This window comes from Microcaecilia unicolor, chromosome 2, assembly GCF_901765095.1.
Source record: "Microcaecilia unicolor chromosome 2, aMicUni1.1, whole genome shotgun sequence".
NCBI classification, from domain to species: Eukaryota; Metazoa; Chordata; class Amphibia; order Gymnophiona; family Siphonopidae; genus Microcaecilia; species Microcaecilia unicolor.
This window is the reverse complement of record NC_044032.1, coordinates 325,825,691-325,853,275: the sequence shown is the minus strand read 5'-3', so window position 1 is coordinate 325,853,275 and position 27,585 is coordinate 325,825,691. Positions and strand designations below refer to the sequence as shown.

The window sequence follows — 27,585 nt, the reverse complement described above, 5'->3', positions numbered from 1 at the left end:
GCTGTGGTCCAGCTGTTGGAGCTGCTGTATTGGTTCCCGGTAGGTTCAATCCTTTGTTTGTGTGCTGAACCCCAGTCCCCATTTATGAAATGGCCACCCATTCTCACTTTTGATAGGAGAGGGAGGGGGAACTATATAGGTAAATCATGTTTTTAGCACAGTATTGAACACAGTCCTACAATCCTCCATAGTTCTGGAACAACAACATTTCTAACATGTAGGCTGCAAACTAGTTTCAAGGTGTCCACAGGTACTGCCTACTGAGCCCTTAAGACATGGTGAGGGAGAGAGTTTGTGGTTACAGGTCCAAACCCACATTACTTGCAGGTAGTTATAACCTGGTGGCTGCTGTGGCCTAGTGGTTAGCTCACCAGCCTTGTAATCATAAGGTTGCCGGTTCAATTCCCACTCCTGCCCCTTGTGATCTAGAGTGAGCCTCAGGTACAAACTTACAGTCCTCCTGGGACAGGGGACCTGGAATGTAGATCACCTTGACCTCCTACTGAAAAAGGTGTGAGCAAACACCAAATAATGAACATCATATTTATTTGTGCCCTTCTGTAACTCTTGTATTAAATTGCAACTGTGATGCAGTAAGCCTCCATCTAATGGTTTTCCCATTGTTTTCCCTTTTCTCCTCAGCACTATATACCATTGCAGATGCATAGAATGTGAAAAGATGAGGCAGCTGTTTGTAGGTCCTTGGTGGGCCCCCTCCCCACCAATTTGGTATGATTGTGGGTAAGGGTGTCTGGTGATCACACTGAGAAAACATCATGTATGTGCTACCTAGGGTTATGTGCAAGAGTGTACTTGGCAGATCACAAGTGCTAGACAACAAATCTATTATTTATGCCACTCTGTGCTGTGGGGCTGTATGGTAAGGGGGAGGGAGAGAGGCTGGATGGCCATTTGTGTCCCTCAACAGTAAATAGCCATCCAGGCTCCGCAGCCCACCCCCCTGCACATAGGGCCATGGAGGTTGGAATGAACAGGTGGGCTTCTGTATGAGCACCATTATCACAGACATGCATCAGCTTTCTCATTCACACTTCACATTTCATGCAATGCATATTGCTGCCTCCTCTCACATCAACAGCACCATGTGGTTATATGTAATGCACAACGCACACACTGTTAGTTAAAATGTGAAAAATATTATTTATGTGCAAACCTCAACATATTCCCCCCACACCCACCCCTACAAATTCCCCCCACACACACAAAAATTCCCCAACACCCCTACATATCCCCCCAACCCCCCCTCCAACATTTCCTCCCCCCCAACATACATACAAACAACCCATCCACCCACCCACCCAACAACCCCCCCCCCCACAAAATAGAAACTGTCACACCCCCCCCCCCCCCCCCCCCCCCCCGTCTAGGACGGGTGGCCATGGCCTCTAATCAAGGCCCTCTGTAGCAGGGTAATGAGCAGCAGCAGGACCACCCTAAGTGGGCCCTGCAGCTGCTCATTACCCTGCCTTATGATTCGTAGCTCCTGCAGCACCTGGTTCTGGCCATCTACCAGGTGCTGCAGCACCTGGTTCTGGCCATCTACCAGGTGCTGCAGGAGGCGCAGAACAGCCGCTGGGCCAAGGGCTGGAGGTGGCCCAGGGGACCCAGATGATGGCTCAGGGGATGGAGGTGGCCCAGGCAATGGAGATGGCCGAGGGGAGGGAGATGGCTCAGATGGAGCTGCAGGTGGGGAGGGGTCCTCCAGAATGTCCTGCTCCGCCTGCTGGTGCTGGAGCCCTCTGTATGTAAACAGAGTATGGATGAGATGAGCACATGCAACATGGCTTGTATGCATAGTGCAATAGCTGGTTGTCTGAGCCAGGGGATGGGGGAAGGTGTGAGGGGGCATGGCCTATACCCATGGGGGACTGAGATGCATCAGATGACATGACAGGGAACCCTAGAGACTGCACTGACACAAAACACACAGGACATGTTGGCAGACCACACTCATTGGTGACCAGCATGTTTGCATTGTTTTTTTGGTTTTTTTTTTTGTTACATTTGTACCCCACACTTTTTCCCCACTCATGGCAGGCTCAATGCAGCAGGCAATGGAGGGTTAAGTAACTTGCCCAGAGTCACAAGAAGCTGCCTGTGCCAGGAATCGAACTCAGTTCCTCAGTTCCCCAGGACCAAAGTCCACCACCCTAACCACTAGGCCACTCCTCCACTCCAATTGTGAGATGCGACGAGGGTTTGGTGACCTGTTTTTGTTGTTTTTAAGGGGGGGGGGGCGGTGGGAAGGGTGTTTAGCACATTACTTTTATGTGAGGGAGGCCATGACATCCAGTAAAAGTAGGGCCTCAGGCAGGTCTACCAGGACACACTATCCACCCACCCCAGAAAGGGGGAGAGTAAAGTGAGGCATGTCATCTCATTCATCTCGGGGGGGGGGGGGGGGGGGGGGGGATGGTCGTTGGAAGTTGCAGCCACAGTCATGGGAGGGCACCTGCAACCTGCATCCTTGATCTGGGACCAATAAATATGTTATTACTTATTAGTTGGCTATTAGCCACATATTGTACAGGACATTTGCATTAATCAATAAATATATTTACAAATACTACTACTACTACTTAACATTTCTAAAGCGCTACAAGGGTTACGCAGCGCTGTACAATTTAAACATAGAGGGACGGTCCTTGCTCAAAGAGCTTACAATCTAAGAGACAAGTGAATGGTCAGTCCGATAGGGGCGGTCAAATTGGGGCAGTCTGGATTTACTGAACGGTAAGAGTTAGGTGCCGAATGCAGCATTGAAGAGGTGGGTTTTAAGCAAAGACTTGAAGATGGGCAGGGAGGGGGCTTGGCGTAAGGGCTCAGGAAGGTTGTTCCAAGCATAGGGTAAGGCGAGGCAGAATGAGCGGAGCCTGGAGTTGGCGGTGGTGGAGAAGGGTACAGAGAGGAGGGATTTGTCCTGTGAACGGAGGTTACGGGTGGGAACGTAAGGGGAGATGAGGGTAGATAGAAAGGTAGTGAGGGGCAGCAGACTGAGTGCATTTGTAGGTAAGAAGGAGAAGTTTGAATTGAATGCGGTATCTGATTGGAAGCCAGTGAAGTACAGGTGTCCTGTTTTTGAATACTTACGGCGAGCCCTGAGGTGCCGTCGCACTGCCCGGATGAGCTCGGGCCTCTCCCACCTCACACAGCGGAACCTCCTCCTGAGGGATTCGAGGTCCCGGTGAACCCCGAAGCGTCTGTAAGATATAAGTTTGTAGAGCAGGAGTCAGGGGATGGTCCTTCTTGCCCTCTGCACACACATTCATTTGTTATTCAAATAGCAGAGAGAGGGTCAACACTGTTGGGGGGGGGGGGGGCACCTCCATTGGTACAGATTCATAGGAGCCACCTTTTTAAAATTTTTGGGGGTGCTACCCCCAGTGGAGATCACCCCTCCCTGGATACATACAAGGCATTTATTCTATATTGGGAGTGCTCAAGCACCCACAGCAGCCACCAAGTTGGCTCCAATGCAGATGATGCCATAGAGGTGGCCATGAGGTCAGAAAGTACTGTTTGTATGCATTATAATTTATGCTTGTAAAACTATTTTATATGTGTTATCATTACCCTATTATCAAGTATGCTATACGTTTAATTGGTATAATGTTTCCACTATTCTGATGTGTTGTAAGCCACATAGAGCCTGCAAAGAGGGTGGGAAAATGTGGGGTTCACAGGCAAGAAATAATTAAATAACGAAATACATTATTGTAGGGATGTGGGAATGGTCGTCCTTTCAAGAACATACATTTTATTAGTGATTGTGTATGTACCCATAGTACTCATTATCCTTGCATGCACACTCCAGTTACTGGTTACATTGATGACGGAGCTGTTATATGTGTAGGTACAGGAGGGGGGTGTGTGGGCCAAACACTTACCTTTCAAGCCTGTCCCTAATGCGGGACCAGGCTCTCATGGCCTGGAGCCTGGGGGGGCAGGTGGTGGTGGGTAATAAAGAGGCGATGGCGGTGCCTTAGGCACAGCCGCACCAGCAGCAGGCTCTCCTCGTGCCCGAAGTTAGGCTCACTTCGGTGCGCCATTTTTTCAGGTGTTGGAAAACAAGTGCCTTATATAGACGTCCTTGCGTGACGGACGTCCTTTCATGCATAGCTCCATATATGGATGACCATCCCATATATGGCCCTATCAGCACGTGGATGCCGTCGTAAGCATAGACGTCTTTGACGTGCATGCCTGGTTGTTATGCGTGCGGAACTTGCCTTATATAGATGAGTATGAAGCACCCGACCCTTTTCACATATACACAATATGCATATAGCTGCATGCAGTTCGGGACATCCAGATAGGGCACATATGAGGAATATTCGGTGGCGCAGCATGATCTTTCTGTAGTTGACGTGTATAAACGTTCCTCATATTTTCCCCTACCTGGATGTCCAGAACAGCATGTACTGTACTTGCAGTACACCTATGTACATTCTTTTACACACTTTCAGATTTGGTCGTTTGCACCTGCGATAATTGAATGTGTTAGGGCGCACAATTTAATCACGCTTATGCGCTCCTCATTTGGTCGTTTTGCTACAGGGATAATCGATTATTGAAAAACGCCCATACTATTTTCCGATTATACATGCCTGATTGTGGACGTTTTCGTAAGGACGTCCTAATGCATACTTGGACGACCTTTCGATTGTGCCCCTCCACGTATCTCTGCTGTTATGACCAATGACTCATTATCTCTGACATGTCCACGCTATGAGGGGCATAATTGAATGAAAACGTCTATCTCCATGGGCGTTTATCTCCGAGAACGGGTCCGTGAAGGGGCGGACCGAACCGTATTTTCGAAAAAAATAGACGTCCATGGTTTATTCGACAATTTGTGAGCTGGGCGTTTTTGTTTTTCAGTGATAATGTAAAATGAAAGCGCCCAGCTCAAAAATGAATAAATCCAAGGCATTTGTTCGTGGGAGGGGCCAGGATTCGTAGTGCATTGGTCCCCCTCACATGCCAGGACACCAACCGGGCATCCTAGGGGGCACTTTTACAAAAACAAAAAAAAAGGTAAAAGAGCTTCCAGGTGCATAGCACCCTTCCTTTGTGTGTTGAGCCCCCCAAATCCCCCTCAAAACCCACTGCCCACAATTCTACACCATTACTATAGCTCTAAGGGGTGAAGGGGGCACCTACATGTGGGTACAGTGGGTTTGGGGGGGTTGGACGACTAAGCATTAAGCAGCACAATTGTAACAGGTAGGGGGGGGGGATGGGCCTGGGTCCACCTGCCTGAAGTCCACTGCACCCCCTAACAACTGCTCCAGGGATCTGCATACTGCTGCCAGGGAGGTGGGTATGACATTTGAGGGTGAAAATAAAAAGTTGTGAAACATCATGTTTTGTGGTGGGAGGGGGTTAGTGACCACTGGGGGAGTCAGGGGAGGTCATCCCCGATGCCTCTGGTGGTAATCTGCTCATTTAGGGCACTTTTTGGGGCTTTATTCGTGAAAAAACAGGGTCCAGGAAAAGTGCCCTAAATTCTAGCTACAAACGCATACTTTTTTTCCATTATCGGCGAAAGGTGCCCATCTCTCCTCGGCCGATAACCACGCCCCAGTTCCACCTTCGACACGCCTCTGACACGCTCCCGTCAACTTTGTACGCTTCTGCGATGGAGTGCAGTTGAAAACGTCCAAAATCGGCTTTCCATTATACCGATTTATTCGTTTTTGTGAGATAAACGTCTATCTCCCGATTTGGGTCGAAATCTAGGCGTTTTTCTCTTTCAATTATAAGGTGGTATATCTTTCATTTTAATAAGTATATTTCCCAAGAAAATATCTTTGTGCATTTTTTCATATCTCTCCTATAGTTTTATGTTTCCATACGAAACAGTTTTAAAGTATTATCTAGTTGATGACGCCATCACGCTAATACCGTCACTACGCCAACATTGTTTCCTACGCAGATTGCTTTTCGCGCTGTTTTGCCCTTTTATCTTATGCCCAGCGTCCGCCCTCAGTTTTTACTTTCGTTTTGCAGCACAAAGGGAAGGCTCTTTACGGAGCTACATCTTTGCCATTGCGGCAAAAGGCGATACATGTTTGCATTTCTACGCTGGGGTGAGTAATTAGCTGTATTTTTATTTCTCCACGCCCCTTATGTTAGTATTAGTTTTATCTATCATTACGTGAACTTACTATCTTTTAAGCTGGCGACCTCACTGTGGTGGATGGCATTCCTCATTTTATGCATAGGGGTAGTTAGTCTTTCTCAACGTGATTTTGCACTACACACATTATCTCTTCCACTTATAAATATAGAGTTGGTCTCTTTGCCGTTTTTACTCTTTTCAGTGCTTTTCTAACCCTATACTAGTTACAACATACAGTTTTATCGACTGAAGACGCATTTTAATAGTTTTGTATAGGCACTGAACTGATTCCAAGTATACCTACTGTGACCCTTCTAGGTGAGAACTATTCTTTCATTGTTTTAGTACTATCCTCATGAAACTTATAACGTTAAGGTTGTTTATTACTAGATATCAGCTCTATTTTTCAAATTTACCCTTATATGCTGTATTACCTTCTTTATTTGTGCTTCAATCCACTATCCATAGATGTTTTTCAGTAGTCATACAGTGAATTAGTGGATTTATCTGTGATAAATATTTATATCCTATTTATTACTTTGCAAATTGATTATGTTTTTAATATTTTCCATTTCATACCAAACACATATATTGCTTTGAATATAACTATAATGATTCATTTGTGGGATGTACCATACCTTAATATGTCAAATTACTCTGATTATTATCAGTGTGTAAATATATATATATATATATATATGGTTTTTTTAATACTTGAATATACACTGTCTTTGTCTAAATTAACTTATTTTACAGTGTTCATATGCACTGTTTATTTACGTTACAGATATACCTATGTTTATTTATGTGGTTGTTTTTATTATTATTTTTATTTTTGTATTTTATTGTCAGACCCCTGAGGCAGGCGCTGTTCAGCGCCGAAACACGGCCCATGTCGGGTCATTAATAAAGAACTTTATGTGTCCCAGTCTTGAAGGCCCAGTGTTGCTTTTTCTGTTTGCCACCTCCAACATTATACATCTGCATGCCTTGGTTTCTAACACAATTCCCATTGCTCTGCCCTCGCGTGTAAAGGAGGACAGCGAGACTGCCAATGACCAGGGGCTGCCCCTTCAACTCGGAGCACAGAGAAGCAGGGGGGGTGGGGCTTGAACTTGGAGGACACAGACAGCGTCCTACAACTCTGACGACAGACACCGAGGCAGGGAGACCAACAACTCCGAGGACACTGGAGCATGGAACTCCGAGAACAGGGAGGGGGCCCTGGAATTCACATGACAGGGAGGGAGGCAGGAGGCCAAGCTGCAACTGCAAGGAAAACCTTGCTAGCGCCCGTTTCATTTCTGTCAGAAACGGGCCTTTTTTTTACTAATCATTTAAAGCGAATGCTACATACCTGTAGAAGGTATTCTCCGAGGACAGCAGGCTGATTGTTCTCACTGATGGGTGACGTCCACGGCAGCCCCTCCAATCGGAATCTTCACTAGCAAAAGCCTTTGCTAGCCCTCGCGCGCCGATGCGCGGCCGTCTTCCCACCCGAAACCGGCTCGTGCCGGCCAGTCTCATATGTAGCAAGACAAAGAGAAGGGAAGACACAACTCCAAAAGGGGAGGCGGGCGGGTTTGTGAGAACAATCAGCCTGCTGTCCTCGGAGAATACCTTCTACAGGTATGTAGCATTCGCTTTCTCCGAGGACAAGCAGGCTGCTTGTTCTCACTGATGTGTACACATACCCACATAAATGCTCGAAGAACCCTTAAGCACTATTCTGCAAATACCCACATAATATGCACAGTGCATATTTGCAAGGGCACCCACTTACCCACATAACTTACAGAATACTGTAAATTACGTGTGTCCCTCCTACATTTACATGCCCACACTTATGCCAGTTCTATGGCTGGTGTAATTAAAGACTTATAAATGTTAGTTATTAAATGTTCTTCTCTAAGAAAGATCTCTTCTCATCTTGGAGGTCTCTAAGGTCCTCTCAAGAAACATCACTATCTAATCATCAAATGAAATTACTACTACTACTAATCATTTCTATAGCACTACTAGATGTATGCAGCGCTGTACACATTATGTACAGGTACTTTCTTTGTCCCCTAGGGGGCTCACAATCTAAGTTTTTTATACCTGGGACAATAGAGGGTTAAGTGACTTGCCCAAGGTCACAAGGAGCTGCAGTGGGAATCGAACCCAGGTTGCCAGGATCAAAGCCTGCTGCACTAACCATTAGGCTACTCCTCCAGCAAACTTTATTAGGAGTAGCCTTCACACTTTGGAATTCACTCCCAGAGGGCCTACAGCTAACTCAAGATACCACTACTTCAGGAAGCAGGTGAAAGCCTAGTTCTTCTCCCAAGCCTTTATGTGGTGACTAGCTTGATACACACCTTGCAACTAAGACCAGTTCCACATACCTTATTCAACTGTACATATAATTTGCCCTCAACTTAGCCACCCATCAGTTGATCCCAACAACTTTGTTGTACTCATTTTTCTATGGAAGCAATTCTATAACTAGAGCTTCTAGTTAGGAGCCCTGAGAACACATGGTGGGAGCCTATTCTATAGTGACACCTGGGTATCCAGATTCCATTATAGAATAAGAGTGTAACCCAGTATTGACACAACTAACATTTATGCGCCTTTAATTACACCAGCCATAGAACTGACATAACCGTGGGCATGTAAATGTAGGAGGGACACACGTAATTTACAGTATTCTGTAAGTTGTGTGGGTAAGTGGGAGCCCTTGCAAATACGCACTGTGCATATTATGTGGGTATTTGCAAGGGCTCCCACTTACCCACACAACTTACAGAATACTGTAAATTACGTGTGTCCCTCCTACATTTACATGCCCACGGTTATGTCAGTTCTATGGCATTTATGTGGGTATGTGTACACATACATAGGTAAGTGCTATATTTTAAACATTTTCATACTTAACATGCACATAAATGCGAGCACCTAGATTAGAATTACCCTTCACATATCTACATGTCTCAACTGCACTTCCTATTTAATTGCCTATTAAGATGTTTCATTGTATTGCACTGACAATATGTGCATCATATCTAGGTTGTTTGATTGCTCAAATGCATGTTATTTGAACTTTGCTGATAATGTGTTTATCATATCTGTTTTATATGAATGTCCTAATACTTTGCCTATTTAGGGATTTCATTTGTATTGTACTGATATCATAAGAATCATTTCTGTGTTACGTGAATGTTCCTCCATGTTGCCTATGATGATGTACTACTATCGTTTGTACCCTGCTGACATTTATGACATATGGTTATTATACTGTGCTGTTTTAACATGTATGTTTCATGTTGTTTCTATTATTAGGATTCAATTTGCCTGTCTCCAAATTTACCTCATTGATTGTGTTTATGATTATCTTTAGTCATTTTACTATTGTTATGCTAGTAACAAAATTAAGTTTTATGTCAAACTATGTACCTGGTGTATACGACCTTGGGTGAATCTTTTCATAAAGGTGGTTTATACATCCCAGTAAAAAAATTAACGCATTATCCTCTATGGAGGTAGTTTTACAAATGGATGCCTCCATTTAGGTGCACCGATGCTGTGTGAGAGAACCTATTCTATAAGGGCATCTGGGTGCCTGGATTCCATTATAGTATACTATCATAACCTGGCATTAGTGCACCTAGCATTTACATGCCTGCAGTTACACTAACCATAGACCTGGCATAAGTACAGTCATCTAAATGTAGCAGGGATATGGGTAACGTACAGTATTCTATAAGTTATACACATAAATGGAGCCCTTCCCATATCCTAGACAGAAAAGAAGCAACCAGGAGAACCAACCAGTGGCTGATCAGTAAAAGAAGTTTATTAAAAGAGCAACCTTGAATAATAAGCTTAGGCAGACTGCCTGCATCAGGGGCATATTTTGTCCTTATAGGGGCATGTGACACACCTTAAAAATGATATTCAGCGCACAAATGTTGCTTACACTGGACTCCTCAAGGTTAGTGTGAGAGACTTTCAAAACCAGTCAAAAGCACTCATTTTGCCTATGCCCTGCCAATATATACACCCTTGTGCATTTACATTCATGGATGGCAGGTTAGCAACATGTGGGCGTCCCTGAGTCTGGGGCTCGACCTGACTGGAGTTCCCCTAGGGCAGGCTATGTTGGTCGGTCTCTTAAGCTTCTGATGCCTAGTGCTGTCACCTGGGGAAGAAAGGGGTTAGTGGGTGGGTTTACCCTATTTTCCCCCTAGGAAAACAGCAAAAAATGACCTCTGAGAACAATGCTGTAAATAAACAAGTTGAACTGCTTATATCAGTATTAAAGGGTAAGTAATGACTAGAGCTTCATCTAGTATAATAATTTGCTCCTTCAATGTTCGAATGTGTCTCAGTGGGATCATAACCATCTCCTGACGTCACGAACACAGTGAGAAACATTAGAACGTTGCAGGAGCCTGCCCCTGCCCCTGCCGCCACGCCCCCCTGAGGTCACCGCCGCTCACGCCTCCATCCCCCCCAAGGTCCCCACCGCCCCCCCCCTTCCACACCCCCCCCCCCCGAGGTCACCGCAGCCACTGCTCTCCCCCTCCACCCCTCCCCCCGAGGTCGCAGCCGCTCCCCCCTCTCCGTCCGCCCAGCCACTTTCCCTCCAGGCCCACCCAACAGACCTGCCAAGTCTCCAGCGATACAGGCAGCACCAGCTCCGATTTCTGGCCACTGCTGCTTCAGCAGCAGCGGACGCTACAAAAACACCATCAGCTGTTTTTACGAAGCAAGCACCGCACCGCAGGCAGCCATCAGGATTGACTGTTGGCTCTGCAGCCCCTCCTCTCGCCTCTCACATCACTGCCCTGAAGGACGACCCCGGAGGAGCGCAGCGACGTGAGCGGAGGGGCTGCAGAGCCAACAGCCAATCCTGATGGCTGCCTGCGGTGCCGTGCTTGCTTCGTAAAAACAGCTGATGGTGTTTTTGTATCGGACGCTGCTGCTGAAGCAGCAGTGGCCAGAAATCGGAGCTGGTGCCACCTGTGTCGCTGGAGACTTGGCAGGTCTGTTGGGTGGGTGGCTGGGCGGGCCTGGAGGGAAAGTGGCTGGGCGGACGGAGAGGGGGGAGCGGCGGCGACCTGGGGGGAGGGGGAGCAGTGGCTGCGGCAACATCGGGGGGGGTGGAGAGGTGAGCGGCGGCGACATCGGGGGGCATGGCGGCAGGGGCGGGGACAGAGGAGAATCGGTGGGTGGCTGGAGAGGGGGGGCAGGGGAGAGAGGAGAATCGCTGGACGGGGGGGGCAGGGGACAGAAGAGAATCGCTGAGTGGCTGGAGGGGGAGCAGGGGACAGAGGAGACAGTCTCACTCTCTCTCTTTCACACACACACGCACATTTACTCTCTCTCTCTCTCATACACAGTCACTGTCAAACACACTGTGTCAAACATACACACTCCAAGTAAAACCTTGCTAGCGCCCATTTCATTTCTGTCAGAAACGGGCCTTTTTTACTAGTGTTGAATAAAACACTGAAATACATAGAGTTCTCTATAGCCAATATTCCTTTAACCAGTTAGCCTTTTTACCAAGGTAGCAGCGATTTCTGTGCTGAGTCTTTATGTGGGCTTGGCAGTGTGGCCTAAATCCCATCCTTTTCTCCACTCCTCAGTCTCAACCCTTGTCCTTTCTCATCAAGTCCCCAAATCTCACCCTCATGCAGAAATTCACTGGGGTGGTGGCTGTTGGACTTCTGATAAGAGCTTAGTCAGGCTGGCTGAGCCAGTTCCTGCTGTAGGGATCCAAACGCCAATTATGCTTCCTGGAGTCGCTGCCTCTGCAGAGTCCCTGAGCCAACTGCACTCCTCCACTGCTGGACCCCTGGTGCTGACTGCACCCTGGGGCTCTTGCCTCCCCTGGGCTCCTGGTGCCGATTGCACCCCAGGAGCTTTCACCTAAGTCAGGTTCCTGGTACCAATCTCCGCTCTGCCAGGCTCCTGGTGCTGATAGCACCCCGGGAGCTTCTGCTTTCACCTCGCTCCTGGTACTGACTGCACCCCAGGAGTCCCTGCCTCAACGAGGGCCCTGGTGCCTATAGTACCACAGGAGCCTCTGCCAATTGCTGAAGTACTTGAAGAGCCATTACCTTATCATTGGTGAAAAACCTCCTGCAAAAGTTTTCTCATTTTTATTTTTTTTATATTATGCGATTTCAAAACATTTTTTAAAGAAAAAATATCTTCAAGCATTCAGCATAGTACTGTGCAGGTATTTTACACTTGTAAATATATCCAATAAAGCTTGTATAAATTCATAAACATCAAAGAGCACTTAGCTTTCAACCCCCACTGGCTCTATCAAAGGAAGATCGATTTTCCTGTGCCCCAGCACATGTTGTGCTGCATCTATAACCAAAAAAGCAAATAAATAACCTTTCAAATCATCAGACTTGAAGGCACGCTCACAAACTCACATACTTGTATCATATCACTTTATTTCTTTTCATCAATAATATTTCCCTAAATGTGTAAGTGTGCCACTTTCAGTCTGCCTGTCTTCAGTGAATAATTGACCTAAACTGCTACCTGGTGCCCACCTCTCTCTGCATAGCTCAGTGATGTAACATTTATCAAATCGATACATTTCGTTCACAGTTCTGCTGCCAAGGCAAAAATGACAGCCTCTCTTATTCTCTCAGTGCACTACAGAGAGAGAGAATCTGCTTTTAAAACTCACTGTCCCAAAGATCCCCTCTCTCTCCAATTTCTCATTTTTCCTTCCCTTGGATCACCCATACAGTTTGGAGGGGGAAGGATATAGCAAGCCTTGAGCATTTCAGATACCCAAAGCCTTCCACTATTTGTGCTGACTTTTGTTTAGAGATATGGACTGCCACTTCAGTCTCACCCACCAAACTGTGTTATCCCGAGTGGCAGTAGAATCAGAGATGCTGGACACTTGGGGGGGGGGGGGGGGGGGGAGGAGAGGACAAGGGAATGTAAAATGGTGGGGTAGGGAAGAGGAGATGCTGGACCCGGGGAGGGGGATGGCAAAATAGAGAGGCTGCATACATGAAGTTAGAGAAGGGATAGCGGTGGACATTTGGGAGATAGAGAATGAAATGGAGACTCTGGATATGAGAGGAAAGGGTATTGAGGTGGGGTATGGAAGGGGAAATGCTGGATCCGGGGAAGGGGGATGGCAAAGGAGAGAGGCTGCATATATGGAGTTAGATAAGGAATAATGGTGGACATTTGGGAGGTAGAGAATGAAATGGAGGCTCTGGATATGAGAGGATAGGGTATTGAGCTGCCCCAATGTGTTACATGCAAATGCGTGCCTGATCTATTATGGGTATATAAGCACACACACTTATGTATATACCTATCTATACACCTATAAATGGTAGGGGAATAAAATTATTATTATTATTTGTTACATTTGTATCCCACATTTTCCCACCTTTTGCTGGCTCAATGTGGCTTACATATAACTGTTAACGGTGTTAGCCAATTACGGTTTGAACAAATACATAGTATGAATGAATACTCAGTGATACCTAGATCAGCTAAGGTACTCCTTGCTCTCTTGCATATGAAACATAATTGTCTGTTAACTTGTCCTTTCACTCCCAGTCATGTACACGCAAAGAGAAAAGCAAAGCACCTAGAAATATTCTTATTTATAATCCCTAAATATAACTTTATTGCTAAGTAAATTCATATGAATAACACAAATAGCAATTGGATGAACAAATATATTCTATTTCCCTTATAATGCTAATAAAGTTTACTTACAGATCTGTTAGAACTCTTTTTTTCTCTCTTTGTCCCCTGTCACTAGTTACAGCTCACCCACCAGGATGATTTAGAACCTGGAAACAAGTTTCCGGTTTCTCACATTCTAGCTCACTGAATCACCCCTCCCGCATTGTTTGTCACATGTGGAAATAGAAAAAAAAAACAGTAGGATGCTGTTTGCTTTCTGTCACTCTAAATAACTCCCGGCTGTGGTCAATCTGACCTGAACAGTGTAATTTGCTTTCAGTACACCATTTGAGAGCCAAACAATTTAGAAATGCAGGCTGCTGGAGCCAGGGGGGAATGGTGAGGTGGCACTTCAGTTAGAAGGGCTTCTGAATCAACCCAGTCACTTCTATGGGGTTTGCCTGAACTCTGAATCTCCCTTTTTCACTTGCCTGGCACCTTTCAGGACCTTTTTGGAAGAAAGCAAAGCCCCTTTCTTGAGGACTGGGCACTCTTCCTTTTTCGGTCGTGGTTCCAGCTTAAAGCCATCTTGCCTATACCTCCTACCTCCGGCTGCAGCTTCTCTTGTGCAAGTTCAGTCCAACCCTGTTCCTTGGTCACTGACCTCTTTTATACTGCTTAGCTTGCAAGTTCCAGAGTTTTCCATACGTAAGCTGTAAGAACAACAACTTGTTTTTCTCCCCCCATGAGATAACACCAAACGGTTCTTCTCATTCCTATCTGCATATACCCATGGGCATATCCCTTATCAAGGAGGGTCAGTCTGACAAAATTTCTTAGTTCTCAGAACTGTGTACTTGTCCCTATTCCAAATTTAAGCAAACAACCAGCCTGGTTCTTGTTCACTTAGACAAACCTCTGGCAAAGTAGCCCTGGCTATACTAAAAGAAAACAGGTCAAGTTATAGAAAATACCTGTATATTCCAATTAAAAATGACCCCCCCCCCCCCCCATTTTAAACCTTAACAACTCCTCCTTTTCACATTTTTACAAATCTGATCATGATGTGGTGATTTGTATGAATGTGACATTCAAACAACGGAGAGAAAGATACTAAATTTAAACAACTGTTAGCTTGTCACAACTATCAGCATATTAAGATGTCAGAGTTCAGTATCATTCTTCTTGTACATTAATCAGTTAATTATCAAACTACTATACCTCTGATACAATTGGTGTATTTTTCTTTTGTTACATTTGTACCCTGTGCTTTCCCACTCATGGCAGGCTCAATGTGGCTTACATGGGGCAATGGAGGGTTAAGTGATTTGCCCAGAGTCACAAGGAGCTGCCTGTGCCTGAAGTGGGAATCGAACTCAGTTCCTCAGTTCCCCAACACCAAAGTCCACCACCCTAACCACTAGGCCACTCCTCCACTCCACAATTTTAAACCTAATTCACTATCTACCTTATTTCAATTCCCATGTCAAAGCAAATAAATATAATAATAGCACTCTCAAGTAATTATCATTATTATATTTAGATTAATTATAAATTCATCATATTTTCTTCTTGATATTTATTATTATTATTATTATTATTATTATCATCACTGTTTCATTATGAATGCATCCAAATCAATAAGCTATTAGTTATCTTATAAACCAGTAGTGATGTCACATCAAATCACTCAAAAATAAAAATCAACTCATATTAGTGATGACACATCAAATCACATACAATTTTATCATTCTATATTTATAATTGATTCAAGATTTGGAATCAATATACATCCAACAAATTATGGATTTGGTTTCTGAGCCAACCAATGTTTGGCAGCATCAATCTACTGTTGTATCTGTGCAATCTGTCTGTTCAATCTTACAGAAAGACATTTAATAACAACCAGCAAGATTATAATGCTCACAAATACCACAATTTGAAGTATACAAAGTAAAATGACTGCAGGTTTCATAGAATTCAAGTATCCTCTTGCTGAAGGGGAATATTCAAACAAAGTCTCCCACCTCCTTAAGGCTACTGCTTCATTCATATTGTTCTCTACTTTATGTAAGGCACTTTTCACAACATGCAGGGTAAAGTTGAAGTTATCTCCTGCGTACTGGATAGCTCTCAAGGCTTTATTCAGTACCTTAATCAGGTTAGAAGTGAATGCTGTTAACAAAATATGTACATCTGGAATTTCTGGACTCAGCATAGCTGTCCAGACAGAATAGTAAGTTATTGGACAAGAATAATTCTTGTCACCTTCAATTTCAAAAGTGCCATTAATATGTAGTATGCAATGAGGGGCATAATCGAACGCGAACGCCTATCTCCATGGGCGTCTATGTCCGAAAACGGGTATGTGAAGAGGCGGGACAGACCGTATTTTCGAAAAAATGGATGTTTTTCAGCTGGGCGTTTGTTTTTTTTAGCGATAATGGAAACTAAAAACGCCCAGCTCAAAAACGTCCTAATCCGAGCCATTTGGTCATGGGAGGGGCCACGATTCGTAGTACACTGGCCCCCCTGATATGCCAGGACACCAACTGGGCACCCTAGAGGTCAGTGCGGTGGACTTCAGAAACAGCTCCCACATGCATAGCTCCCTTACCACGGGTGCTGAGCACCCAACCCCTCCCCCAAAACCCACTACCCACAAATGTACAACACTACCATAGCTCTTAGGGGTGAAGGGGGCACCTACATGAGGGTACAGTGGGTTTTGGAGACCTCCCATTTACCAGCACAAGTGTTACAGGTAGGGGGGGATGGGCCTGGGTCCACCTGGCTGAAGTGCACTGTGGTACCCACTAAAAGTGCTCAAGGGACCTGCATACATGCAGGCCTCTAGGACTTGTTGCTGCTATATAACATTGGCACACCAGTTGACACCTGAAGACTAATCTCTCCGAAAACGTCCTTTATTGGAATAAGCACGCTTACTCTCAGTTAACTGCAGATCAGAGGTTGTGCCCCACTGGCAACGAGTCTTGCTGGTACTGAGATTAGCAGTAGGTCAGAGCTGGCAGAATGCTGTACAATGCCCTCTTTCAGCCACATTCAAGGTAAGAACTAAGTTCTGTAACGTGGCTAACACATGAAAGGGATCTAAAACTGGCTTACAAAAATGGCCACTACCTCATAGACTACCGGAAACAAAACAGGGCACATTCTGACCCAGTAAGCAAGGGGAAAAGCACCATGGGAGTAGAGCCTACCAACTACCAACATCGTGAGCATTTAACACAAGCTAGTGGAATCACGGAGCCCAATACCCTACACCCACATAACAGAAAAGGTGTCACACTCACCCGAGAGCCACATCAGAACCAGGGAAAGGCTGTCACAGGATAGAACACATTCTGCTGTCATAGCGGTGGGTACGGCATTTGAGGCTGGCATAGAGGCTGGAAAAAAAGTATTTAAAGTGGGGTTTTTTTGGTGGGAGGGGGTTAGTGACCACTGGGGGAGTTCAGGGAGGTCATCCCCAATTCCTTCCAGTGGTCATCTGGGCAGTTGGGGCACTTTTTTGGGACTTGTTCGTGAAAAAAAAAAGGGTCCAACAAAAGTGACCCAAAATCGTGGTAAAAACGCCTTTTTTTCGATTATCAGCTAAAGACGCCCATCTCTCCTCGGCCAATAACCACGCCCCAGTTCTGCCTTCACCATGCCTCCGACACGCCCCCGTCAACTTTACCCGTTTCCGCGATGGATTGCAGTTGGAAACGCCCAAAATCGGCTTTCGATTATACCGATTTGGGCACCCACGGGAGAAAGACGCCCATCTCCCGATTTGGGTCGCAATAAAGGCGTTTTTCTTTTTCGATTATAAGCAGGATTATGATTCACACTCAATGGTGGTATTATCCCAAGTGATATCGCTGCGTATGCTTCGTAGCGCTATAGAAATGCTAAATAGTAGTAGTAGTAGTAGTGATAATCACTGCAATTGGTGTTTGAATAATGAAAGAACAATTTTCTAAATAGTGAACCTGGTACTTAGCTTTGGTAACAGTCACAATGAGGCTCATTTTCAAAGCACTTAGACTTACAAAGTTCCATAGATTACTATCCGCCTCATAATTGAAAGTTAAAAACACCCATATTTTGACCCAAATCGGGAGATGGGCGTCCATTTCCCGTGGGCGCCCAAATCGGTATAATCGAAACCCAATTTTTGGCGTCCTCAACTGCAGTCCGTCACGGAGATGAACAAAGATAACGGGGGTGTGGCGAAGGCGGGACTGGGGCGTGGTTATCGGCTGAGGAGAGATGGGCGTCTTTAGCTGATAATCGAAACAAGAAGGCGTTTTTGACGAGAATTTGGTCGGCTTTATTTGGACCCTTTTTTTTCAGGTCCAAGTCACAAAAAAGTGCCCCAACTGACCAGCTGACCACTGGAAGGAATTGGGGATGACCTCCCCTGACTCCCCCAGTGGTCACTAACCCTGTCCCACCAAAAAAAAAACACTTTACAAACTTTTTCCCAGCCTGTATGCCAGCCTCAAATGCCGTACCCACCTCCATGACAGCAGAATGTGTTCTATCCTCTGACAGCCTTTCCCTGGTTCTGATGTGGGTCTCGGGTGAGTGTGACACCTTTTCTGTTAAGGACACTGCAGAGTCACATCAGCAATGCATTGTGGTGGGTGTAGGGTATTGGCCTCCATGATTCCACTAGCTTTTGTTAAATGCTCACGATGTTGGTAGTTGGTAGGCTCTACTCCCATGGTGCTTTTCCCTCTGCTTACTGGGTCAGAGTGTGCCCTGTTTTGTTTCCGGTAGTCCATGAGGTAGTGGCCATTTGTGTAAGACACTTTTAGATCCCTTTCATGTGTTAGCCACGTTACAGCACTTAGTTCTTACCTTGAATGTGGCTGAAAGAGGGCATTGTACACCATTCTGCCAGCTCGGACCTACTTCTAATCTCAAAACCAGCGAGACTCATTGCCAGTGGGGCACAACCTCTGATCTGCAGTTAACTGTGAGTAAATGTGCTTATTCAAATAAAGGACGTTTTCAGCAAGATTAGTCTTCAGGTATGAACTGCTGTGCCAAGGTTATATAGCAGCAACAAGTCCTGTCCCTGGAGCACTTTTAGTGGGTACTGCAGTGCACTTCAGGCAGGCAGACCCAGGCCCATCCCCCCCCCCCACCTGTAACACTTGTGGTAGGTAAATAGGAGGCCTCTAAAACCCACTGTACCCACATGTAGTTGCCCCCTTCACCCCTAAGAGCTATGATAGTGTTGTACATTTGTCCCTCCCACGACCAAATGGCTTGGATTGGGACGTTTCTGAGCTGGGCGTTTTTAGTTTCCATTATCGCTAAAAAACAAAAACGCCATCTCAGAAAGGACCAAATCCATGGCATTTGGTCCGTCCAAACCGTATTTTCGAAACGAAAGATGGACGCCCATCTTTTTCGAAAATACGGTCTGTCCCGCCTCTTCACATACCCGTTTTCGGACATAGACGTCCATGGAGATGGGCGTTTGCGTTCGATTATGCTCCTCCACGGAACTTTGTAAGTCTAAGTTCTTTGAAAATACGCCAAATTGTAAGTTTTAGTAAAAGTAAAAGGTGACATGTCAAATACCATCAATGGGGATTTCAAAGTTTCATGTGTGAAAGTATACAAAGATGAATTACATATGAATAATTCTTATGGAATAAGTGGATGAGTTAACATTCCAACTACAATGTATCCATGATTTAAAGTTGGATAATAGTGGAGTTCTTCTGCTGTTTTTGGTCCTACTATCAAAACAGTAGTCTCATATTTTGTATGAGCTAAAATCTGTGTTTGCCACAAATTACTTGGAAGGTGGAAATGTCACATCTTTCGAATAAGAATTTAAAAGATAGGGCCATCTTCCTTGAATTAGATCTTTAAAAACAGAGGAGTAATAAGTAGCAAACATCAGTTGTGTCTGTGTACAGTCAAATATTTGTAAGACTTCTCTTGTAAGTCCTCTGGTGTATTCATGTAAGGCTTGATATTGTCTCCCTATATCAGTAAGAATAGTAGATGTCACATCTACCTTCACCTGAGAAAATTTTGCAATCTCTATTAGCATGTATCTGTCTAAATGAGCATGTTGTTTAGTATCCTGTGATAAAGCTGTCAATTTGTTAAGTAAAGATTCTACTCTCATTGTGCTCATTCCACTCATGAACGTTCCGGAGGTTCCTAAAATAGTTCCTAACACTCCAAAAAAACTTCTTGGTAACCTTTATATATCTTGGGGTCTAGGTACTAGACCTGTGGCTAGTATGTTCATCATTTCTTCTATTGGTTTAGTAATAGGCATACATTTGGCATTCCTCCGTGACATGTATAATCCTTTAAAATTCAGTTTGATTAGCATTACATGTGTTACTGTAGTGGATAAACCCACCAAAGGTTATAATATAAGTGGGGAAATAAATGAAGTATAATTCTATAAAGTCCCCTGTGCATGTCTCCTTGCTGCTATTGTGGGATTGGTCCAAGACAATTGGATCCAACAATCTCCGGTAGGGACTCTGGGAAATGATGTATCCTGAAAATCTGTATCACCATCCTTATATATAAGCCTTAATTATGTGTTTCTGTTATCAATGGGCAAAGTGAATTTACAGTGTTTGCTGCATTAATAACACTGCTGGTGTTATTATGAAACCATAATGTGTTTTCTCCTGCAGGCCAACTAAAAGTGATCTCCAGTGTATTATAGTATACAGTTTCTGGTAGAGTAATCTTATATGGATATCTCTCCAAGAGAAGTCTCATAGATATTTGAATGTACACAGACACAACTGATGTTTGCTACTTATTACTCCTCTATTTTTAAAGATCATATTAATTGCTTTGGGATTTAATATGACAAGCTCATTCCTTAGAACATCCAGGAATAAAGGGAAACTTATATAGGGTCCAACAAATTACTTAACAACTGTAGGGTGGAGTTCAGGGCTGATGGTTCACCTAGAGCATCAGATACCCTTAGCTAGCCCTGTCCTTTTCCCACCTAGACATCCTTTACAAAATTATCTTCCACCTCATAGCCTCCCAGGATTCTTTAACTCTTCTAGAGGGTGCTCGATTCTGTATAATAGGTAGATTGCATGGATAACACATTCTCCCATTTCCACTTTCAGCCAAGAACTCTCTAAAGAAAAAAAATCAAGTGCAAGGTGATGCATGTGGGAAAAAAGAATCCGAATTATAGCTATGTCATGCAAGGTTCCACATTAGGAGTTACGGACCAAGAAAGGGATCTGGGTGTCGTTGTCGATAATACACTGAAACCTTCTGCTCAGTGTGCTGCTGCGGCTCAGAAAGCAAATAGAATGTTGGGTGTTGTTAGTAAAGGTATGAAAAACAGGTGTGAGGATGTTATAATGCCGTTATATCGCTCTATGGTGCGACCGCACCTTGAGTATTGTGTTCAATTCTGGTCGCCGCATCTCAAGAAAGATATAGTGGAACTGGAAAAGGTGCAGCAAAGGGCGACTAAAATGATAGTGGGGATGGGACGACTTCCCTATGAAGAAAGACTAAGGAGGCTAGGGCTTTTCAGCTTGGAGAAGAGACGGCTGACGGGAGACATGATAGAGGTATATAAAATAATGAGTGGAGTGGAACAGGTGGATGTGAAGCATCTGTTCACGCTTTCCAAAAATACTAGGACTAGGGGGCATGCGATGAAACTACAGTGTAGTAAATTTAAAACAAATTGGAGAAAGTTTTTCTTCACCCAACGCGTAATTAAACTCTGGAATTCATTGCCGGAGAACGTGGTGAAGGTGGTTAGCTTGGCAGAGTTTAAAAGGGGTTAGATGGTTTCCTAAAGGACAAGTCCATAAACCGCTACTAAATGGACTTGGGAAAAATCCACGATTCCAGGAATAACATGTATAGAATGTTTGTATGTTTGGGAAGCTTGCCAGGTGCCCTTGGCCTGGATTGGCCGCTGTCGTGGATAGGATGCTGGGCTCGATGGACCCTTGGTCTTTTCCCAGTGTGGCATTACTTGTGTACTTATAATCTCTGGAACTCACTGCCGGAGGATGTGGTAACAGCTGTTAACATATCTGAGTTTAAAAAAGGTTTGGACAAGTTCCTGGAAGAAAAGTCCATAGTCTGTTATTGAGACAGACATGGTGAAGCCACTGTTTGTTCTGGGATTGGTAGCATGGAATGTTTCTACTATTTGGGATTCCAGAATCTTGTTAATGTTTGGGATTCTGTAATATTGCTGTTATTTGAGATTCTACATGGAATCTTGCTACTCTTTGGGGCTCTGGAATCTTGTTATTGTTTGGGATTCTGGAATATTGCTGCCATTTGGGTTTCTGCCAGGTACTTGTAACCTGGATTGGCCACTGTTGGAAGCAGGATATTGGGCTAGATAGACCATTGGTCTGACCCAGTATGGCTATTCTTATGTTCTTGTGGGGCATGCTTATCAAAAAATGTTGGATTATCTATTCAACTCTCCTAAAATAATGGTTCTCGATGAAAGGGCTATAGTGAGAGAGAGAGAGAGAGAGAGAGAGAAAGAAGGAAAGCTCCTCTACTGAGTGACTTGACAAACTGTTAATAAGTTCAGCAAAGGGTAAATGGAACACAACAGTTTAATTTATAACAATGTAGATTGCATGTTCAAATTTTCCAGTACAAATCTACGTGCAGAAAACAGGGGTGCAAGAGACAAATTGCCCTGAGTGTCAAGTACCCATGTCTCTCTCTCAATGAAAACAATTTCAAAAATTTTTCCTAAAGGTGCTAAGGAGGGGAATAATCGAACGGCGCCGGCGAAATAGATTGCCGGCGATCTATTTTGGTGGCACCGCAAACAGCTGGCCAAACCATTTTATCGAAAAAGATGGCCGGCCATCTTTTCTTTTGATAATACGATTTGGCCCGGCCAAATGCCAGAGTTCGCCGGGTTTGAGATGGCCAGTTTTGTTTTTCAGCGATAATGGAAACTAAAAGCGGCCATCTCAACCCCAGCTAAATCCAAGGCATTTGCTCGTGGGAGGAGCCAGCATTTGTAGTGCACTGGTCCCCCTGACATGCCAGGACACCAACCGGGCACCCTAGGGGCACTTCTAAAAATTAAAAAATATATATACAAATACCTCCCAGGTGAATAGCTCCCTTACCTTGGGTGCTGAGCCCCCCAAATCCCCCCCCAAAACCCACTCCCCACAACTCTACACCACTACCATAGCCCTTATGGGTGAAGGGGGCTTGGTCGTGAAAATAAAAGTTCCAAGTAAACCCGGCGAAATACTGATTAATGCCGCTTTTGTTTTTTCCATTATGTGCTGAAACTGGCCATCTGGTAGCCACGCCCATGCCCGCCCATTTCCCACCTTCGCTACACCGCCGACACGCCCCCTTGAACTTTCGCCGGCTCGGTGATGGGAAAGCAGTGATGGTGTCAAAAAAGGGGGTTTCGATTATACCGATTTGGCTGCTTTTGAGAGATTGCCGGCGATCTCCCGATTTGTGTCGGAAGATCGCCGGCGATCTCTTTCGAAAATAAGCCTGAAGGTTAGCTACAAAACACATGCCTAGGAAAGCTCAATATCCCATCCAACTTTTATATAACTATGAAAATATCTATACCCTATTTGTTTTAGTGGGGAAGGGGTTCAGTATAAGGTATTTTGAATGATATACTGTATTATATTTGTATTATGAAATGTAAGTAACCATTTTGTTATTTATTCCAGAGTGCAGGCGATTTCTCTAGGACAAGGCCAAGGACCAATTGCTGAAAAGATGATAAAAGACTCTTTGAAAACAGGAAACTGGGTATTTTTGCAAAACTGCCATTTAGCAGTGTCATGGATGTTGCCTATGGAAGAACTTATAAAATCTTTCACAGAGCCAAGTATGTATTACCATACATATATGCTAATTGTGGCTTCAGTAATTAATATCTAAACAACTTTATTTAAGAAATCAAATGTATTTATTATTTATTTGTTTAGCGCATTTGATATACTGCCGATTCCTTCACATAGGCATACAGCAGTTAATAAGTACAAAAGTACAATTTTACTGCCTGCATGGGTAAAATGTACATGCATACTTTTCACTCTGCAGGCTTAGCAAGAATGAAAGTATGTGTGTACTTTCTCTTTTCATAATTCATAATTATGTACATAGTTCCAAATATACACCCCAGGAGTACTTTTCCCTATAGCATAGGAGCTGACTTTTCAAAATGATGGGGGCATTCTATAAAGAACTAACTAGTTTTGGCAGCAGGAAAATGCATAAATCATAGAATACCAACTAACAGAAAAGTGTTCACCATGTTTTTATGGGTATACTTTCCCAGTATATATATGCATGAGTAAAGCTGTTATAAGTGATTACACCTTACATGTAAGCATATTTTATGCCATTTGCACTAGTACTCTGTAAAGAAAAGTAGGCACCTACTTTTCATAGAATAGGCTTGAAATAGGCAGCTGCTTAACCTCATGATTTTGAAAGATATGAGGGTGTGGCATGTATAGTAATACCCCCTTATTCATGGTGCCCTGCACAGCCACATAGATCATACTATACTTCAAAAGTTAGCCTTGAGCTAACCCAGAAGTTGATTAGCAGAACAGTACTAAGAACTAGAAAGGAAACCATGGCACAGTAGCTGAGCCAAGAGGGAAATCAAAACAAAGAAACACTATAGTTTAACATAAGAACATAAGCATTGCCATACTGGGACAGACCTAAGGTCCATCAAGCCTAGCATCCTTTTTCCAACAGTGGTCAATCCAGGTCACAAGTACCCAGAACAGTAAAACAGATTTTATGCTGCTTATCCTTGAAATAAGCAGTGGATTTTCTCAAGTCCACCCTAATAATGGCTTATGGACTATTCTTTTAGGATATTATCCAAAACTTTTTAAACCCTGCTAAGCTAACTGCTTTTACCACATTCTCTGGCAACAAATTCCAGAGTTTAATTACATGCTGAGTGAAGAAATATTTTCTCCGGTTTGTTTTAAACTTACTATCTAGTCGCTTCATTGCGAGACCTCTAGTCCTAGTATTTTATAGACTGTCTCTTCTCCATCTGAAGAGCCCTAGCTGCTTTAGCCTTCCCTTATAGGGAAGTCATCCGATCCCCTTTATCGTTTTTGTTGCCCTTCTCTGTACCTTTTCTAATTCTGCTGTATCTTTTTTGAGATGCAGTGACCAGAATTGCACACAGTATTTGAGGTGCAATCGCACCATGGAGTGATGTAAAGGCATTATAACATTCTCACTTTTGTTTTTCATTCTGTTCCTAGCATACTATTTATTTTTTAGATGCAGCTGTACACTGAGCAGAAGGTTTCAACATATCATCAATGATGTCACCTAGATCTTTTTCCTGGGTGATAACTCCAAATGTGGAACCTTGCATCAAGTAGCTATAGTTTGGGTTCCTGTTTCCCAAATGCATCAATTTGCTCTTGCTCACATTAAATGCCATCTGCCATTTGGATGCCCAGTCTCCCAGACTTGTAAGGACCTCTTGCAATTTTTCATAATCATCTTGTGATGTAATAACTTTGTGTCATCAGCAAATTTAATTACCTCACTAGTTATTCCCATCTCTAGATCATTTATAAATATGTTAAAAAGCAGCGGTCCTAGCACAGACCCCTGGGGACAGTGGTGTAGGAAGGGGGGCAGTGGGGCTGTCTGCCCCAGGTGCACGCCGCTGGGGGGGGGTGTCGGCTCCGCTGGTTCACTGCTCTCTCTGCCCCGGAACAGGAACCAGCGGAGCCAACGCAGCTCCCAGCGACGTGCATTCGGGGGTGGATCGGCCCTCTCGCCCGCCCCTCGCTTCCTAATTGAAGTGAGAATGCGCTCTGGGGGGAGGGTGCACGCTGAGGGGGGGCGCTGTGCTGCACCCGAGGGGGGGGGGTGCAGCGGCGACCCGCCCCGGGTGTCAGCCGCCCTCGCTACGGCACTGCCTGGGGATCCCCATTATTTACCCTTCTCCATTCAGAATACTGATCATTAAATCCTGCTCTCTGTTTTCTACGCTGATATTGTCCCATCTAGACTACTGTAATGCAACATATGTAGGCTGCAAAGAAAACCTACTACGATTGTTGCAAACCGTCCAAAACACAGCAGTGAGATTGATATTCAAAAAGCCGAAATATGATAGATCAACCTCACTACTCATAATGCTACATTGGCTCCCAATCAAGGCCAGACTATTTTTCAAAACCAGCACAATCATCTTCAAAATACTGTTTGACATGTCACTGGACTACATGCTAGCTAGACATGATCAAACTATCACCAATACATACAAACCCAGGAACCAGAGGTTACCTACTACTTCATCTACCCAACTGCAAAAGCATACTATATAAGTCAACCTACACAGCAGAATTTAGCTACCTGGGCTCAAAATGGTGGAACTCAATTTTTATAGTCATAAGAAGCATCACGAACTACCTCCAGTTCAGAAAAGACCTAAAGACCTACCTCTTCAGGAAACTATGAGTAAAATATGCACTAATCATTCTAGAACAACAATACACAACACAACCTCTAACTGTAACACACCTTTTCATTTAAGAAATGAACTGACATATCTTCTCAAGAAACCCACTAACTATTCCATATGCAGTAATAGTTAATTTGCCAACCACTGTAAAACACAGCATCATACAACCTTGTAAATGTAATTGAATCAATGTAATCTCTAACAACAGTTAAGTGTAAGCCATATTGAACCGAAACTCGTTTTTGGATAATTGTGGGATACAAGCATGAATAAATGACATGAATATTTTTGAACCAATCCACAATAGGACATTACCTCCTATCCCATGATTTTCTAATTTCCTCAGGAGTCTTTCATGAGGTGCTTTATAAAATGCCTATCAGGTTTTTTAGAGCAAACTACAGAAGAAATTAAAACACGAGCAACTGCAATTGTTACATTTGTGGTTTTTGCAGGATAAGGAAGCAATGCTCCGTTTATACTTTAAAAATATTAAACCTGAATTTATGGGAAGTAAAGTTCTAATTTTTCCTGATATTTCCCATTGGACACAATATAGAAGGAAGAAATTCTTGGAATTGAGACAAAGAACTCTGTTGATTAATGCTTCCTTTCAGCTGAGATTTCCCTGCAAGTGCTTGATTACCATTAAAGAAAATAGATATATATTCTATGAGCCAGAACAGTTGTGTGCCTTTTTAAATACGCAAGACACCAAGAAAGACTGACCGATAGAATTAGCCGGACTTTAAGATATAGGATAACCACCTATTCATATTTCTTTTTTTGTATTTGTTGTTAAAATTCCAACTTCCTGTGATGAAACCTTGGATCTCTCACTCTTGGGGACTATTAATCCAATATTTTTCTTGTATAAATATGGTATTTTTTGTGTTTACATAACATAGTAGGCTTATGTTTACATAACATAGTAGGCTTATGTAATATTGGTATATCAGTCAAAGATTTATGTCTTTGTAATTATGAAAAATCAATAAAGAAATTAAACATAAAATGCCTTTTCAAAATCCAGATAACATGATATCACCCGGCAAGGTTTCACATTAGGAGCCACCACCCAGGAAAAGGGATCTAGGTGTCATCGTTGATAATGCGGTGATACCCTCTGCTCAGTGTGCAGCGGCGGCTAAGAAAGCAAATGGAATGTTAGGAATTATTAGGAAAGGAATGCAAAAGAAAAATGAGAATGTCATAATTCCTTTGTGTGACTGCACCTTGAATA

At 43.9% G+C, this 27,585-nt stretch overlaps 1 protein-coding gene across 1 annotated transcript in view; it reads left to right on the top strand.

The window, feature by feature from the left end:
- DNAH6 (dynein axonemal heavy chain 6) overlaps positions 1-27,585 on the top strand; it is a 2,906,060-nt gene that overhangs the window by 2,179,895 nt on the left and 698,580 nt on the right. The window contains exon 67 of the mRNA XM_030192089.1: positions 23,551-23,711. Coding sequence (XP_030047949.1) covers positions 23,551-23,711 — 161 coding nt within the window. The remainder of the gene's footprint in view (positions 1-23,550; positions 23,712-27,585) is intronic.